The sequence below is a fragment of the Taudactylus pleione genome, unplaced genomic scaffold (genome assembly GCF_031769625.1).
Source record: "Taudactylus pleione unplaced genomic scaffold, aTauple2 ptg000092l, whole genome shotgun sequence".
Taxonomy (NCBI): domain Eukaryota; kingdom Metazoa; phylum Chordata; class Amphibia; order Anura; family Myobatrachidae; genus Taudactylus; species Taudactylus pleione.
Window position 1 is genome coordinate 7,969,300 of NW_028284494.1, and position 19,809 is coordinate 7,989,108.

Here is a 19,809-nt window from a genome sequence, read left to right on the forward strand (position 1 = left end):
ATGCTAAAGCAATAGACCTGCCTGGTAATATTAACTAACTGGCAGATTCCCTTTCCTCTACTTGGCTACCTTGACTTCTTTATCAGACACTGCGCTAAATGTAATGGGGTTAAAGTAATAGAGTCTGAGAACATGCAAACTCCCATGATTTAAACTCTCATCCAGATGTTTTCCCATTTTGAAGATAAATCTGAACCAATGTGAGAGATTACTGCTAAACTATCACATTTTCTAAACTCTCATCCCATTTCATTTGGCCCATTATGTATATTTCTAAGGGCTCTATTTACTACAATCCGCATTTGTAATGCAGATTGTAGTGTGATATTACCGAGTGAATTCGCATTCGAATTCAGGCAATATCACAGGGATTTACTACAAATCCCTTGCAGGGACAGAGCTTGTGATAAAGCTCTGTCCCTGCGAATCCCCTTTGGAGCCTTATCACGGTATTTTTTCAAAAAATACCGTGATCAAGTGCCCGCGCATGCGCCGACCAGTCGCCGGTGCTACCCCCCCTCCGGCGCTAAGCCACACCCCCGGTGCTAAGCCCCACCCCCCATGATCGCGGACCCCCCGCGACCTCCCCTCCCCCCCGCGACCCCCCTCTCCCTTACTTACACTTACCTGCATGCTCCAGGCCTACGGTGATTTTCTCCATTCCTCAGGTCAGGTGATCTCCCATACTGCACTGGGGCTCGATCACCTGATGACCGGGCAGCAGTGCTCTGTGGGAGACCGGAGGGGAGTCATCACCGGAGGCCCAATCACCGGTCCCTGGAGTCAGGTAAGTCATTTTTTTTTTACTATTTTTTTTTAGGTTTTTTTACAGTGATCAGCTTGCGGTCTATTTACAACTGGGACTGACTCCCGTCTCTGCTCTCCCCGTTAGAGCAGGCCAGGAGTCCGGTAACCGGGGAAGACCCTGGATAACGCCACCTCCAGGTGACATTATTATCACAGGGCTTTCCCTGATATTTTTTCACATTTTATTTTTAGTAACTATGGTCGGATCACATTTCCCATTACAGTTATGGGAAATGCGATCTGCTTTACTAAAAATAAGTGATACTTAGGGGTTGGAGTAGAATTTTACGAATTCTACTCCAATTGCCCTGTAATAACTATAGGTGATACTAAAATAATGTGAAAAGGGTGTTAAAACACCCTTTTTCACTTTATTTTAGTAAAAATAATTTTAATAAATAGAGCCCTAAGACGCTGGATACCCTTTTAGCTTTAGCATTTGTAAGAAGAGGAATTGAGCTAAGTGGCAGATTTTACCTAGGGGTTGCAGGGCTGCAGCCACCCCCAGTAAGATCCGCCACTTCAGTGAGCCAGTTGCATTCCGTGACTGCATTGTCTACACTGTGACTTTGCTGTGGCTTCCCATTGGAAGCGCTACCTGCCAGTCACACATAGGCCTTGCATCCCCAGAGAGAGGTGTTTTCTCCCCCTGGGACTGTCAGTCCGGGCTGCGATCAGCCAAGAGCATCTTCCAATGGAAGGCGCTGCTCTGCCTTTCAGGCAGCCCCACATGGGTTCCGGCGCCTACCAGATCCATTGTGCAGGTGTGGGGCCTTGCCGGCTGGACCAGCAACAGCATCCCCCCTCATGCAGAAGGCTCGCAGCTGGCTGAGCTTGTTAGAAGTGGAGAGTGCTACTGCGCAGCCATCAATATGGCTCCTCTGGTTGACCGTCAGTACTGTTACAGCGCACATTGACCGCTGTTCCAGCACCTGCACCCACTACCGCATATCTGAGACAGTCATCGGCTGGTGATCTGTGAACGACGTCGTTCACAGACATATCGCGTTGGCTGTGCTGCACAGCCAATGGACAGATATATCTGCAGACATATCTGTCCATCGGCAAGTGTGATCAGCCGATCGCCCAAACACATACAGCAACAGCAGCGGGGAGGGGGTCAGGGCACGACCCCCGGCCCACCGCTGCCTAGAAGATGATGGTCATTCAGTGTATATGAATGACCATCACCTACATGTATAACTGCAGATCACTCGATGTGCAGCTAGATCTTTGCAGTGCATAATAAACCACACTGTCTGGGTAAGCTACACTGGACTGGCTCTTGGGTCATCTTGCAATCCCCTGGTGTGTACATTTCACTAAAACCACCACCTGTGCACACATTGCCAACAGAGAGATAATTTCCTTATTAAGTTTCCCATACCCATGGTTTCTCAACCCCCGGAAGTGTACCAAATTATTCTCAAGGCTCATACCGAAACATCTCTTATGTAGAATTCTTTATTAGCATCAGACATAGTTAAAGATGATAAAGAATCAAACTTTTACATTGTCTCCAATTTTCTACTTACAGAGGTGTCACCGAGTCTGGTGACATCCGGTGTGCACTCTTACTATCCCTGCATGGCAGTGGCGCGTCTGAAAAGTGGGCATGGCCTAAAATAAAGGGGCATGGCCTCGCGGGGGATCCCGATGACTTCACTCTGGGGGCAGCCCAGCATTGCCGGAGATGCAGGGCTGCCCCCTGAGACTGGGCTGTCAGCATTGTTGGCTCCTCTACTATGACAGGAGTTGGGTGCTGCATGAGAATGTCACACTGACTGCAGCACCCGACTCCTGTCACCAGGGCCACCGTCAGGGGGGGACTGCCGGGCCCAGAGTCCCGGGCCCGGAGAGAGCGGGGGCCCGGGAGACAGCAGTGCAGAATATATGAATCAGCAGCCGGGAAGACACAGCGCCACCGGCGGTATTTGATATATGGTGCCGGCCGCAAGAATTTATAGCTCGCGGACCGGCAGCCAATCAGGAGCAGCCATTGCAGCCGCTCCTGATTGGCTGTCGGTCCGCAAGCTGTGATTGGCTCGCGGGAATCATCATATTTCAATTACTGCTGGCTGCGCTGTGTCTACCCGGCTGCTGATTCATATATTCTGCACTGCTGTCTCCCGGCCCGGGCCCTCTGAAGAAACAAGGTAGGAGGAATCCCTGCCCTGTGCCCCTCCACCTGCTGCAAGAAACCAGCAAACCTTCCCTGCCCTAACCCTCTACTCCAGCCAGCCTTCCCTGCCCCATGCTCCCCTAGTCCAGCCAGCCTTCCCTGCAACATGCTCCCCTAGTCTCGCCAGCCTTCCCTGCCCTGTGCCCCCCTATTCCAGCCAGTCCAGCCAGCCTTCCCTGCCCCATGCTCCCCTAGTCTAGCAAGCCTTCCCTGCCCTGTGCCCCCTCTAATCCAGCCAGTCTTCCCTGCCCTGTCCCCCACCCCAGTCCAACCTTCTCTGACCTGTGCCTCCCCCCTAGTGTACCCAGCCTTCCCTGCCCCCCCTAGTCCAGCCAGCTTTCCCTACCTTGTGCCCCCCCCAATTAAGGTCCAGCCTTCCCTGCCTTGTGCACCCCCAGTCCAACTTTCCCTGTGCCCTCCCAGTCCAGCCTTCCCAGCCCTGTGCCACCCACTCCCATCCTGCCTTCCCCACCCCAAACTTTGAGAATTTTTAAACTGGGTCATGCACTATTGACGGCTGACCCCCCCTGTGTAGCTCCACCCACATTATACACAGCTCCACCCACCTCTGCGCCATCCCCCAGGGGGTTTGTCAGTACCGGGCCCCACGATTTCTGATGGCAGCCCTGCCTGTCACTGCAGAGGAGCCGGCATTTTGGTGTCACCCCCCTCAAAGGTGACACCCAGGTATGGCCGCACCCCCACACACACCCCCCTTTCATGATGCCACTGTCTGCTCACCTCGCTCTTACCACTCTTGTTAAAATTAGGGATGCGCAGGCTCGGATTAGTGAGGATTTTGGTGCCAAAAATTGTGTCTCACAAAAGGGCAAAATGTCATCTTACATGGACAAACATCATCATTCCTGGACAAAAGTCCAAGAAAGATGATGTTTGTCCATGAAAGATGACATTTTGCCTCTTTCTGAAACATGATTTTTGGTGGGAAAATCCTAACTAATCCGAGCCTGCACATCCCTAGTTAAAATATACTGAAATTATTTGTCACCTGTAGAAAACCTCACTGTACAGCTAAACCCTCTATGCCTACTGGATGCAGTTTGTTACATGGTAGCGGCTAGTATTACTATTTCTCAATCTAAGGGGCTTTATTTACTGGGTGGTGCTGCCTTTAAAACTGCTTCAAAGTCTTACCTCTTCATACTATCATGCACATGGCAAGCTGGTCATCTACACATGCTGTACGTTTGCAAAATACTATGGAGACTGGTAATCGGGAGGCTTACTAATACTGCCTATACCCTCCAATTAGCTTGAAGGGAATTTTACCTCACACTCTGATATACCCTCAACTTCAAAGGATTGTGACTGCAGTGCAGATATTGACACTACTCAAAGTTTTGTAACCATTGATGGTCTATGGCTGATAACAGGTGTTTTTGCCATTGATGTCGCAGCACTGATGCTAAAAACACTGGCGCCGCAGGTCCGATGGCCAAGGTCTGTGCATGCGCAGCTTTTAGCCATCGATAGTTATATACTAATGCTTTTAAACCATCGACCATCAATGGCCATAACTATCTCTCACTCCTTGGGCCTGATTCAGAGCCGTTCGCTATTTGCGGTCGTTCGTTCAAAAACAAGGGGTGGCTATTCAAATGATCCGTTCTCAAATTGCAGTCTGTTCACACCTCTAAGTCTGAACGAGCGAGCAAAACATACGCTCGTTTATTTGATAAAAACGCCCCCTGGCCGCACGCACCATACGTCATGTCCGCTATTTATTAGATTAATCGAGTACATCGTACAGCGTATGAACTGCTCGCTATTCTTGTGGTTGGTGTTTTCAACCGCTATTTTGCGAGCAGTTCTGAGTTAAAAAAAACCAAGTGACGTAGGCAATGACGCTGATGTATTAATTATGCACTCTCTTAAAACGCCCGTTTTGACCTTTAAGCACGCCTGCGTTCGGATCTCCACTCCCCGTTTTCAAGCACCTTCCCCTGTTACCACCCACATACGCCTCATTCTGTCACTCAAAAAAGCAGGCACTCGCTATATAGCGTACAAACGATTTTCGGCCGCACTGACTGGTTCGCGCATGCGTACTAAAATCCGTACGCATGCGCAGATGTGCGAACATCGCTCGGAACGAGCGTACTGCCGCTAGCGAGCGGCTCTGAATGAGGGCCCTTGTCTTTCTGGCTTTGTGTAGCGCCATCACAAATAATTAACTCTCCTATCCTCTCCTGCAGGCTTGCAATGCTTCCTGGGAAATGTAGTTTATCCAGCACTTGTAGTTCCACAGGTTTAACAGTCACAAAACATCAAATAGCAGGTCACTCTACTGGTGATCATCAACAGCTCTGCCAACGATTGTTGCTGGTTTTAAACTATTGAACACAAACCATCAATGGTTTTGCACATGGACAGTCAGTGCCTGTTTAAAAAGCATTTGTGTTTCACCATCGGGCTCAGCCATCGATATTATACCATCAGTGGCTGATCAGAAGATCAAATGTGCGACCGATGGTCCATCTTTGTAGCTGCAGATTTAAGACGCCGCCTGTGGGCATCTCTGTAAAAATTCCTGCGGAGGCATCATTTGCGTATTTTCACAGAACCAATGCATACGGAATTGCAAACGCAACGGGATTAGCGCCCATCTCTGAATCAGGCCCAAAATAATGACTCTCAATAGATGTACACTGGATTATTCTTACCTGTACTAGCTGGATGTCATTGTCCAATGTTTTTGTATTGTAATAATAGTGTTTAATCCACCTTGAGACAAAATGTTGCTGGAAAAATGAATCTCGACGTGATACAGAATGGACACCAAGATGAACTTCAGTAGCAGCATTACTTAGAGAAGGAAAGAAGAAATAGAAAAATATTATGTATTTTCAGAATATGGTGTTACTGTACATTTCTCGTCACTCTGGGAACATTCCTTTCCATTCCATATGCACCTTAATGCCCCCAGTAGTAGTGCCACTTATGCAGTGCCTCCAGTAGTAGTGCCACTTATGCAATGCCCCCAGTAGTAGTGCCCCATATGCAGTGCCCCCTGTTATAGTGCACATTATGCAGTGCCCCCAGTAGTAGTGCCCCTTTTGCAGTTCCCCCAGTAGTGCCTCTTATGCAGTGCCCCAGTAGTGCCCATTATACAGTTCCCCCAGTAGTGCCCCTTATACAGTGCCCCCAGTAGTACCCCTTATACAGTGCCCCCAGTAGTAGTGCTCCGTACATATAAAACATACAGCCACACATAATTATACTTACCCGAACCCTCACTCCTGCCTCTGCCTACGTCCGCTCCTCCGGTCCCCCCCGGCACTATGGGAGAAATGTCATGACGTCTCTTCCTTCACCCACTGCGGGAGCCGGAAGGTGGAGCTCATGAGTGATCTCCAGCCCAGCACCGGCCCTGGGTGCAGCAGCCAATAAGAGTCTGTCTGACCCTTATTGGTGCAGTGCTAAAACAAGTTTTATGGGTAAATTTACTAAGATTCGAGATGGTCCCGATTTTCAAAGTGATTTAACTCGCTGAAATTCACCAAAATTCGGGTTATTTAATCCCTTTTCTTTTACCAAATTTACCAACAGGCGATTTGAAGCTAAACGAGTTTGCCGATGGTGAAGCAGAACAAGATATCTCTCCCGAGTAACTCGTTTTGCAGGAGATTAATCACCCGAGATTGCAATATTTTCTCTCTGCAAATCTCTCCCGACCTAGCAGCCAGCACATATCAGTGAGGGTGTGGTATAAGAGATAGACAAAAATTAGTTAGACAATGTCTAGATCTACCCCAGTTGTTAGACAGTCAATAGATCGACAGGTACAAAAGGTCGACACCATACAGGTCGACATGTAAGAAGGTCGACAGGTACAAATGGTCGACAGAGTCAAAAGGTCGGCATGGAAAAGGTCGACACGAAAATGGTCGACACATTTTTAAAAACATTTTTTGCATAAATACCATTCTGCCCCTTGCGGGCTCTCCTCACTCGCCATGCTGCGGACACGGTGGCTCGCGTCGCTCGCCACATGGATTTATTCCCCCTCCATGCCCACTTGGATGGTAGGGAATGACGTTGGATGCTAGGGAATGACGTTGGACACTGGCTCATCTTAAGTGCCTAACCCTAAACCTAAAAAAAAAGTTGATCATTTTTGTGTCTACCATTTTCATGTCGACCTTTTGACCCTGTCGATCATTTGTACCCGTCGACCTTCTTACATGTCGACCTTTAGTGTGTCGACCTTTTGTACCTGTCGACCTTTTGTACCTGTCGATCTATTGACTGTCTAACAACTGGGGTCGATCTAGACATTGTCTAACTAATTACTGTCTATCTACAGTCCGGCACCCATCAGTGAGATATGTGCTTGCTGCTTGTGTTTTAAACCTAGTAAAAAATAGATACATTTTTAAAAAACAAAATGACATGAGGTCCCCCCCAAAACACTAACCAGCCCTGGGCTAGCCACCCTGTCCAGGTTCTTAAAAATACAGTGAAAGAAATGTGTAGTGTTTCACTGTATTTTAAGAACCAGCACAAGGCAGCAGGGACAGAGCTGGTTTTCAATATACGGAGAAAAAAAAATTACATGAGGTTCCCCGTATATTTAAAACCAGCCCTGGACCCTTTCTAATGGGGGACTGATGCCACAGCCAGGGGTGCTCTTTCACCGGGCCCCCCAGCCGCAGCATCAGCCCTGACCACTAGTCAGCCCAGGCCAGGGATCCCTGAGGAGTTGGTGACCCCCCCAATAAAGGGGTCACCCTCTCCAGGGCACCCCTGGCCTAGGCTGAAAGCCCAGAGCTATCCCCGCCACCCCTGGGCAGTGGGTGGGGGGTTGATAGTGTTTGGTGTTGTGTAAAATTAAGATTGATCATCATTGTCTTTAAAGTGGAAGTACAGGTCCCAGCCAGCCTCCCCGGCATGCTGGTACTTGGAGAACCACAAATACCAGCATGCAGGGCATTAAGGGCCCACTGGTCCCTGTACTTCAGCTGTGATGAAATGGTTAAATAAACACACAACACACCTGTAAAATAAAGCTTTATTACATACATACATACACATACATACTCACCTGGTTCAAGATGTTCACGTGGACTTGTCATCGTTAAGTATTTATTTGGAAGTATCTGTAAAAAAAGATCCAACACTCACCTCTCTGTCCCAAGACGTTCTCCGTAGAAATCCAATACGGGCCCCTGATACAGTGTAAAAGCAAGCTTCTGCATGGTGTTACACTGCGCTACTGTCTGCTTGTGGGAACGAGCAGACTTCAGTCGTGGGCCGCCGGCCAATCAGCAGCGGCTTACATTAGCGGCCGCTCATTGGCTGAGACCCACATGGAGGAGCCGCTCATTGGCTAAGCCCACGTGGGTCCCAGCCAATAATTGGCCGCTAATGTAAGCCGCCGCTGATTGGCCGGCAGCACGCTACCGAAGTCTGCTCGTTCCCACGAGCAGACAGTAGCGCAGAGAAAGAGCATGTAGTAACATGCTGTTACACTGTATCGGTGCCCATCTTGGAATTCTGCGGAGAACGTCGTGGGACAGAAAGGTGAGTATTGAATCTTTTTTACAGGTTATTCCCTTTGGATACTTTACAATGACAAGTGGACGTGAACATCAGGAACCAGGTGAGTATTTATGTGTATGTATGTATGTATGTATGTATGTAATTAAGCTTTACTTTACAGGTGTGTTGTGTGTTTATTTAACCATTTAATTATAGGTGAAGTACAGGTACCAGTGGGCCCTTAATGTCCCGCATGCTGGTACTTGTGGTTCTCCAAGTACCAGCATGCGATGGAGGCTGGCTGGGACCTGTAGTTCCACTGTAATGACAATGATGAACAATCTTAATTTTACACAACACAAAACGCAATCAACCCGCTACCCACCGCCCAGGGGTGGTGGGGATAGCCCTGGGCTATCAGCCTAGGCCCGGGGTGCCCTGGAGAAGGTGATCCCTATATTGGGGGGGGGGGTCAGCAACTCCTCAGGGATCCCTGGCCTGGACTGACTAATGGTCAGGGCTGATGCTGCGGCTGGAGGGCCCGCTCGGGCTGCAGGCTATTCTAACCTTGCTGGATCTTTACTACTGCACCTATTGGACTGAGCAGGCACCCGGTAATTTTATTTGGAGCCTCCATTGACTATTCACAATGCTTTTGCAAAAGAGGGATTGTTCTATATCTCTGGTGTTTTAAAATACTCATTCTACATAATTTCTTCTTAAAACTATAGCCCTCATTCAGAGCCGCTCTCAAAAACCGAGCGCTTGCTCTGAATGAGGGCAGCCACTTTTTTTTAAAAGCCAGCCTCCTGGCCGCTCGCAAAGCTGCCTTAGCGAGCGGCCAGGTGATGGTCGCAACCATCGCGACCATCGGGCTTGCGACCAGACCCTTGCAGTAGGGTCTCGTCTGCTGCAAGCCCCAGTGAGCTTCCTGCTCTAATAGAGCAGGAAGCTCACTCCTGACATCACGAGTGATGTCAGTAGGGCCGCCCCCAAATGGCAGGCGTTCCTTCGGGAACGTCTCCATTTGGCCAGCCACCCCCCAACCCGCCTACAAAAGGGGGCGAGCTGTTGATCAACATCGACAGCCGCCCCGTTTGTAGCGATCCCCGGAGAGAGTGAATTTCTCACTCGCTTCGGGGCTTGTGCGCGCACTGCCCAACAATCAACCCGCTTGTGAGCGCATAGCGCTTGCGAGCTGGTCTGAATGAGGGCCTATATTATAACCATATGTTTGTGTTTGTTATAACATTTAGATTGCATATTATGTTTATTAAACTTGTTATGTAAATTTTTGTATAGATCGCTCACACAGTATTTATTTATTTATTATTAATTGATACATTTATATATGTTGGTTTTCCTTTTTTTTGTTTAATTTACATTACATTTATGCGCCGTTTTTTCTAGAAAATAGCTTTTAGGTTTGTTTTTCTTGGAAGCGGCGCATGCGCAGAACTGATTACAGCTGCGGTGATACAGGAGCAGACAAGGAAAAGTATCTATATTACTTAAAACTGTCATCACAAAAATGCCAGCTTTTCAGAAGAGATACTTATGGAGAGCAGGAATGATGAATTCCTCCAGTAATTAGGTAGAACTCAGGGCCTGATTCAGAGCCGCTCGCTGTTTGCGAGCGATCGCTCTGAATCAGGGCGTTTTTTTTCTTCCTCCTGCCCGCTCGCTAAGCTATGGGTGGATTATCACGACCATCGGCAATGCGAGTAGACCCTAAGGTAGGGTCTCAGCACTTGCAATGCCGAGTGGACTTCCTGCTCTAATACAGCAGGAATGCCACTACTGACATCATGAGTGATGTCAGTAGGGCCGCCCACAAACAGCAGGCATTCCTTCGGGAATGCCTCCGTTTGTGCAGCCACCCCCCTATCTGCCTACAAAATGTGGTGAGCTGTCGATCAACATCGACAGCCACCCCGTTTTGTTGCAAGCCCCGGAGCGAGTGAAGGTCTCACTCGCTATGGGGCTCGCGCATGCGCGTGCACACTGGGCCACCATTGACCCACTTGCGAGCGCTATGTGCTTGCGAGCGGGTCTGAATCAGGCCCTCAATGCGATTTCTAAACCTAATTTTATATGATAATGAATAGACCCCATATTAACAAAAGTACCTGTAAGTTAAGTATAAAGCTGAAGCAGGCATGGTTGTACTGTAATAATTACAAGTATAGTAATCATACTAAATGGGTACCTGACCGTTTCTATTTTATGTTGCAAGCAAATAAAAACAAATACAGTTACACAACTCATTTCCCTTCCTGTATAGTCCGGGGCTGGTTTTACATTATGGTACACTGATCCGTGCAGTGCTTTGAATCCGCCTACTGTTCAATGCTGTTTTGAGGGCATAACCGCATGACACGCCCCCGTTCATGTCATGCTGGCGGCTTGCCAAGTGCATTGGAAGCTGCTGGGCATCCCCCCAACCTCTCAGGGCATAGTAGAGCAGCTCTGCTATTTTGGTGTCACCCCCTCAGATGGTGACAGTGGGGTCCGCACCGTTCTAATGACACCACTGCTCTTGCATACCCCTGTGTAAAATGTGATGCACTTACTGGTAATTTTAATCTTCAAACTAATAAATACTTACACTACACAGTGAGCTGCTGTTAGCACCCAGTTATCTTTTATTAAAGTTCCTCCACACGAGAATCCCCCTGTTTTCAATAGAGCCATGTACGGTCTAGAATGAGGAGCAGCTTCTCTCCCACCTATGATTTTAACACATTCACCTGCAGAGAGATAAAGAAAAAACGTACAGGAATAACATAAGATGCAAAGTAGCCAGAGTTTTTTTCCCCTAAAAATTATGGTAACTAAGGGCTTACATGAAAGTGGGTGGGATGTACTAAGAGCAGAAATGCGGTAACCCCCCCCCCCCCCCCTGAAAATTAGGTTTTAAAATCAACATCGAAGTGTTCCTGGGGCTAAATCACACATTTACTAAAATGTTGATCGATTTTGATTGATATTTAAACTGGAAACTGTTGGCCCAATCAGAGAGATTACTGGAACGCTCGCCACGAGGTAACAATAGAACAAACAGAGGAGCGCTGGATCCAGATAACAATTTAATAAGTTATAATAACACAATTGAAAACCACAATTAAAATACATTATAACTACTCACAGCCAGAGATTCAGTTAAAATGCAAAAATACATGTATAGCAACCATATATCGATTCAATTACAACAGTAATGAATTGATTATTTCAGTGTTGCTAGTACCAGTCCATATGTAGAAATCAATACTGTAATTAGTCCATTAATGATTTTGGGGTAAATTTAAGTGAGAGTTTTTAGAAGTGGAGATGTTGCAAATAGCAACCAATCAGATTCTAGCTATTATCTTCTAGAAGGTGCTAGTTAAATGTTAAGCATGCCTCCCAACTGTCCCGCTTTGGGCAGGACAGTCCCGTTTTTCGCCCACTCGCGATAAGCTCGCCCCTTGCCGCTAGGCTCCGCCTCCTTTTTTGGTCGTGCTCGATATGCCCCACTTTTATATTCAGTAATGTTGGGAGGTATGGTTAAGTACAATCTGATTAGTTGCTATGGGCAACATCTCCACTTCTAAAAACTCACTTAGTAAATAGATTATTTTTAAAAAGCAAATTGTAGATAGGCCCAGTTCACACAGAGGCCCTGATTCAGAGCCGCTCACGAGCGCTTAGGAACGCCTGGCGTTTGTTGGGAGGTCTTACTGATATCACTACTGATGTCAGTAGTGGACTTCCTGCTCTATTAGAGTAGGAAGTCCACGCGGCCGTGTGGCATCCAAGAGCCGATTGTAGGGTCTTCTCGCAAGGCCGATGGTCGCGATTATTGTGATGGTCTCCTGGCAGCTCGCACAAGCTGTGGGTGGTCTCCCACAGCTTAGAGAGTGGCTGGTGAAAAATAAATAAATAAAAACCGCCCACAAACCCAGCGAGCGTCTAGCGAGCGGGTCTGAATCAGGGCCAGAGTCCAACAATGTATTAGTAGAAGCTGTTAGTAATTAGCTTGTTAGTATTACTTATGGACTGGTTAATTTGCTGATGTCCCAGTAAATAAATACACACTGCTGTAATCCTCACCTCCTGGCTGCTGGAGATCCTATTATGCAATGCCACAGGAGGGCAGCGCAGTACTATAAATACATAAACAGGTTCTTATTCTTACTTCCCAGCTGCTTGATAACAGAGCCCACAGCTTAGGGAGAACAGTCCCATGTGCAAATTAGCAATCAGCTTATATTTGCAGTATAAACTGCTGAACGTGGGGACCCAGTCTCCGTTTCACAGACTCAGCTGCTCCACTCACAGCCGGCCAGCTTCCCACTTATAGGCAGTTTTACTACAACTCCAGAAACGTGGTCCCCGGCTGCACCAATCTCTAGGTTGTGTGGCTGGATGCAAAAATGTGCTAAACAGCGTCCGCAGATGTGACTTCACGCTTTCTCCCCCTTTTCCGATCAGTGGCTTCGTCAGAATATATGTACATTTCTGCATTTTAATTGCATCACTGGCCACGTGAAGTTATAATCTGTTTATTCTAGGGATGTGCAGGCTCGGATAGGTTCGAGTTTGCACGCCGAGTTCGGATTTTTCCCTCCAAAAAACGGGACTCAGAAAGAGGCAGGACGGTTCTCGCAGCCTGGTAACAGGCTTGTTAGGGTTTCCACCTGAGAGTGGCCAATATAAGCCTAGTGTGTTTAGGGCTGAGTGTCTCACCTGGGAGAGCAGACAGGGAGTTTGCTCAGAGACACTTGAAAATCTATCCGTGAGTGTTGTGCTGTGCTTTTGTTGCTGGTGAGGGCATTAGGCCCTGTCAGGTTCTGGTAGTGAGGGAACCACTTGTGAAGTTAGAGCCCCGACAGGGCTAGGATTTATGTTTATGTTTTCTTTATGTTATTTCTGACGTTGTACATTAAAGACTGGCGCCGACCAGCTTGTTCTCGAATCCAGACTGGCATACTGTTTCCCAGCTGCTGTGTGTGTAAGGAAGGAGACCTCTACCCAGGAGAGGGACCCCTAATCTGACTGTGTAACAATATATATATATATATGAGACCCATGGAAGAGATGGAGAAGTTTTTTGGAGGTAAAGTCAGGAGAAACTAAAGTGGAGGGGATATCTAGTAACAAGGAATTCCTTTATTTTGAAGAACCACTAAAGTTCCACTTGTCAATCACGCAGAATGCCAACTTCCATTCACTGCGCATGTCCAAAACTGAAACACAGCATACGCAGTTGTTATTTTTTTTATCTGAATATGAAAAAATCAACTACAGGTTGAGTCTCACATATCCAAAATGATTGGGACCAGAGTATCGGAATATTCCGTATTTTGGAATATTTGGATATGGGAGACTCAACCTGTATACAGTTGTTTTCCCAATATTTAATTCGAAAACTAAAATGCAAAAATGATCACAATTCCCATTTTTGCTGAAAATACATGATGTCTGACGGAAAGAAACTGGATCTTTTTGCATTTTTTTATACATCTGTCCCATTACCACTAGGGGGGTGGAGGTTAATATTGCTGGGCATTGTTTTTTACACTGGGGGGGATATTTTTGATGGAGGGTGGGAAATTACATTTCAGTGGGGTCCTATGGACACAGGGGTTGGGAGGGTGTATAACACCCCCTGGGTAATTTTTTTTTTAAATAAAATATTTAAATATATTTTAAAAAATACTCTTTAAACTTAATTAGTTTCTGTGCGGTTTTGACAAAAATAATTGTCAGTCAAGGATGTTGGTTCTGGCTACGGATGGAAATAGCATAAGATAGTAAATTTGCGTGTTGCAGCTGTTCGCGCTGTTGCGATTGTCTTGTGTCCATCCAACTCAGAATCAGGCCCTTTATGTTTTTGTGTATATTAAATATGTATACATTGCTTTTTTCAGATGATACTCAATTTTGTATCATTCTCAATTCAGATTTTTAGATACAAGAAGAACTTAAAGAAATAATTTCAGAAATTAATAAAATACGCAACTGAGGCGCAATAAGTCTTGTATCAACCTGTACGTTTAGGTAAGTAATGGCATGGCATAATTTGTGTGTGTATATATATATATATATATATATATATAGTGCATACGGTCAATACATAATCCGCAAAACTTTGCTCGGTGCTTCCATTATGCAAAAAAGCAACACATAGGTCTAAGGGTGCGGCACTCAGAGCATTATCATAAGTAAACTACAGGCACACAGGTCTGCTTCAATCTGTGTGCCTGTAGTTTACTTATGATAATGCTCTGAGTGCGGCACCCTTGGACATACATATATATATATATATATATATATATATATATTACACACCCATTCCTAAGAACAAAGAATAAAATTAAATGTCCAGCTATATATTCATACACCCCTGCACAGATTGGGATGAAACCAATGCGAGGTGGTCCAGTTGGACCCTGGCCAGGTTTTAGGGGGTTTAGGATCCTGGTCGGTCCTCCCATTGGTGTAGGCTGGGCAGAACTTTGACCAGGAGAGCCTGTCCTGAGCCTTCTACTGGATGGATTTGGATGAAAAATTCTGAGAGTGGTAACATTGGATCCCAGAAGACATACTAGGAGCCTTCCACTGGATGGATATGGATATGGATGAAAACTTCACAGAGGGTAGCAATTGATCTGGGATGCCTAATGGAGTGGTTAGGGTCTCGGTCAGACCTCACAGTAGAGTGCGCCGGGCAGAACCTTCCTCATGGGTGTGTTGGAAGACATGCTAAGCTGCTAATTATTTTTAAAATGTTAACAGTTACATCCAACTCATTGATAACTTAATAACTTGAAGAATTAAACTCGGGCAACCCTGGGTACTTCAGCTAGTATATACATATATATGCACTATGATAACTTAAAGAAAGTTTACAGTTGTTGGTTGAAAGTCTTAGTAGTGTTAGTAGTAAATATTAGTAGTAAATGTACATGTACACGACATGACAATGTAGAGAAAACATAGAGTTATAGGTTGAAAGTTTTAGTAGTAAATATGAAAGTCCCATTACGCTACTGGAACACAATGTAATATTATAATGAAGTGTTGTTTACACTAAAGAATATTGTGTCTTGACAGTGTTATTAATAAGTGCAAATTCATATTAACCTTAAAAAATATATTGAACTAAGAACTATCAATATCCATCATTAAGTGATGTAAAGTCACCTGTAACTTACATTTCTGTAGGAGCAGAAACGCTACTAGAAGATGTTGGATCCAGAAGAGAATCATATTCACATCAGCTCTCCTGCCTGGGCAAAGACACATGCAGACTACACACCCAGAGTTTTATCTGCTATAAGTAGAGGGAGTGGTTTCACTTTCAGTCAGTATTCAATGTATCATCCTTACTCAAAGGGATAATACACCACCCACTATTATTCAAAAGGATAATACACCATCTGTATGAAAGTAGAAATTATTTGTTTCTTTTTAAATGCAGTCATCTACTGTATATAATAAATGCTTTTGTTTGTTTATGAAATATACAGTGTGTATATCATACATATTTTCATTAAAAAAAAGCAATCTAACCCTTCCAGATGTCCTTTTTATGCCATTAGACCCCTCCACATGCCTCTTATATGCCATCACACTTCTCCAAATGCCAGTTTTATGTCATAAGGTCCCTGCACATGACCCTTATATGCAATAACTCTACACCACATGTCTCTTATAATCCATATATGAACTAGGGGTGTGCACCGGCCACTTTTCGTGTTTTGTGTTTTGGTTTTGGATCTGGATCTTTCTTTGTGTTTTGGATCTGGATTGGTTTTGCCAAAACCACCCTTCCGTGTTTTGGGTTCTGGGTTTTGTGTTTTGGATCTGTATTTTTTTGAAAAAAAGCATAAAAACAGCTAAAATCACAGAATTTGTAGGTTTTTCTGCTCCTATGCTATTATTAACCTCAATAACCTTAATTTCCACTCATTTCCAGTCTATTCTGAACACCTCACACCTCACAATAGTGTTTTTAAGTCCAAAAGGTTGCACCGAGGTAGCTGGATGACTATGCTAAGCGACACGAGTGGGTGGCACAAACACGTGACCCATCTAGGCGTGATACTGCAGAGGCAGACAGGATGGCAGTTTGAAAAACTAGGCCCCAAACTGTACATAATGCAAAGAAAAAAAAGAGGTGCAAGATGGAATTGTCCTTGGGCCCTCCCACCCACCCTTATGTTGTATAAACAGGACATGCACACTTTAACAAACCAATCATTTCAGCGCCAGGGTCTGCCACACAACTGTGGCTGAAATGATTGGTTCGTTTGGGCCCCCACAAAACAAGCTGGCAATTAATCTGTCCCTGCACAAACTGGCTCTACGGAGGCAAGATGTCATCCTCATCCTCCTCATCCACCGATTCCTCACCCTCTTCAGTGTGTACATCCTCATCCTCACAAAGTATTAACTCGTCCCCACTTGAATCCACCACCACAGGTCCCTCTGTACGTTCTGGAGGCTGGTCTCCCTGGAAGAGCTGATAATTCATTTTGATGAACATCATCTTCTCCACATTCTGTGGAAGCAACCTCCTACGCCTTTCGCTGACAAGGTTCCCGGCTGCACTAAACACTCTTTCGGAGTACACACTGGAGGGGGGGCAACTCAGGTAAAATAGAGCCAGTTTGTACAGGGGCCTCTAAATTGCCTCTTTTTCCTGCCAGTACAGGTATGGACTGTCTGACATGCCTACTTGGATGCTGTCACCGATGTAATCCTCCACCATTCTGTCAATGGTGACAGTATCATATGCAGTGACAGTAGACATGTCAGAAATTGTTGCCAGTTCCTTCAGTCCGGACCAGATGTCCAAACTTGGTCCTGCCTGCCCTGCATCACCGCCAGCGGGTTGCTTAGGATACCTAAGTTTTTTCCTGGCAGCCCCAGTTGCGGGAGAAAATGAAGAAGGAGCTGTTGACGTGTCACGTTCCGCTTCAGCTGACAGTGTGTTCACCAGCAGGTCTTTGCACCAGGGCGGATTAAAAAAAAAAAAAATCTGCCTCCAGTCTGCTCGCATAGCTGTGGGTGACCACCCACAGCATGTGCGGGTGGCCTAGCGATGGTCGCGATTATCGTGACCATCAGGCTTGCGACAAAACCCTTGTGGTAGGGTCTCATCTGCCGCAAGCCCAAATCACAAATGATGTCAGTAGGGCTGCAAACAAATGGCAGGGGTTCCTTAAGGAACGCCTCTGTTTGTCCAGCCACCCCCCCACCCGCCTACAAAACGGAGCGAGCTGTCAATCAACATCGACAGCCGCCCTGTTTTGTAGCGAGCCCCGGAGCGAGTGAAGTTCTCACTCGCTCCGGGGTTCACTCGCCCTTGGGCTCACGCACATGCATTGTGCATGCTGCGGACATTTCATTGCCACCTGTAGCCCTTACATTGTTTTATGTGGACATTTAATATTTTATTTTTTTCTGTATGGACATTTGTTTTTTATGGTTCCAAGTGGAATTAAAGATTTTTTTAATGAGAAGCCTTGCTTGTTCCAATCTTCCATGAAAAGTGGTTCTTAAAGAAACCAATATGTGCAAGAACCAAGGGGGATAAATGGTGAGTGTATGTCCATATACCCTTACAAGTATGATGTGCCTGAAGAGAGAGAAAGTATAAAAGAAATCTTTCAGTGAACGTTATTATTTACCATATGTTGAGCTCTATCCATTATATGTGGAAAAGAAAAAATCCCGTTTTGGAGTGAAGAGACTCTCTGTGATAGAGGTGGACCTCTCACATGTCCTACTATAGAGACTGCGCTACTGATACTATCTCCTGTTGTATAAAGGTTGTGTATTTAGGTTGGGGTGAACCTGAGATAGGACATAGCAGCGGTCTCTGGTTGTGAGTCACAGCTATTTCCCCCTTTTTTTGAATACAGAGCAATGATTAGGAAGGAACCAGTCCTGCAATAGCCTTGAGGGCTGGATCTCTTGGCAAGTTGCGACTGTTACAGCCTTGAGGGCTGGTGGCCTTTGGGCTGTGAAGCAGGATGCGGCCTTTGGGCTGTGTAGCAGCCTTGAGGGCTGAGAACACTTGGCTGAATGTCACTGTTGTGCGACTTGTGCTGCCAGGTTGACACAACAAGCAGCAATTGGTTAAGAATTTTCTTTAAAAAAAATTAAAGGGGCATGCAGGAGATGCTGTCTGTGGCCATTACAATTTCTGGACATTCATAAAACATAACATTAAAAATGTGAGACAGCAATGCCCCAAACAGCACATAATCGAAAGGAAAAAGGTGCAAAATGGAATTGTCCTTGGGCCCTCCAACCCTTGGGCCCTTATATTGTATATATGAAACAGGACATTCACAGTTTAACAAATCAATCACTTCAGTGACAGGGACTGCCACTTGTGGCTGAAATTATTGGTTTGTTTGGAACCCCACAAAACAAGCTGCCAATGCGCAGTGGACATTGGTGGCAATGATCCCATACACAAACTGGCTTTACAACATAGGTAAGATCAGATGTCGTCATTGTCATCCCCATCAGTGTGTACATTCACTTCTTCACACAATATTAATTCGTCCCCGCTGGAATCCACCATTACAGACACTTTTGTAGTTTTTTTACTTAATTGCTGGTAAAGGTCTTCCTCATGGAATTTGTAATTCATTTTGATGAACATCATCTTTTCCACATTCTGGAGAAATAATCAATTACGCCGATCACTGCCAAGGTTCCCAGCTGCCCTGAAAACTCTTTCACAGTACACACTGGAGGGTGGGCAACTTTAGAACAGCAAACAAGTTTGTGTAAGGGACTCCAAATTGCCTCTTTTTCCTACCAGTAGTGAAACAGACTGCCTGACATGCCTATGTGGATGCTATCCCTAAAATAGTAATCCACCATTCTCTGAATGGTGACCATATAAGACAAAGTCACGGTAGACATGCCACTCATTGTAGGCAGGTCTTCCAGACCCAACCAGGTGTCATTTGTTTTTGCTGACTGATCTGCATCACCACCAGCAGTGGGTCTCTTAAGAAAATGTAGTTTCTTCCTGGCAGCTGCAGAAACTGAAGGTGGAAAAGATGCCGTGTCACGTGCCACTTGAGCTGACAATATTTTCACCAACAGCTCTTTGCATCTTTTCAGATTTATGTCCATCTGAAAGAAAGACACAAGGTATGACTTAAACCTAGCATCAAGTATGGTCGCCAAAATATAGTGATCTGATTTCATGAGATTGATAACCCTTGGATCCTGGTGACGCAAGTGAAGGGCTTGATCTACCAGTCCGACATACCGAGCGGAATCACTCCGTTTTCAGCTCCTCC

The 19,809-nt window shown here is 45.8% G+C and overlaps 1 protein-coding gene across 1 annotated transcript in view; it reads right to left on the reverse strand.

Annotated features, from left to right (window-relative positions):
* The window catches only part of LOC148527161 (granzyme A-like), a 52,759-nt gene extending 36,998 nt beyond the window's left edge, over positions 1–15,761 (reverse strand). The window contains exons 1-3 of the mRNA XM_088469418.1: positions 15,691–15,761; positions 11,100–11,241; positions 5,674–5,815 (exon numbers count right to left, since the gene is read on the reverse strand). Coding sequence (XP_088325544.1) covers positions 5,674–5,815; positions 11,100–11,241; positions 15,691–15,745 — 339 coding nt within the window. The 5' untranslated portion in view covers positions 15,746–15,761. The remainder of the gene's footprint in view (positions 1–5,673; positions 5,816–11,099; positions 11,242–15,690) is intronic.
* Positions 15,762–19,809: the final 4,048 nt, after the last annotated feature.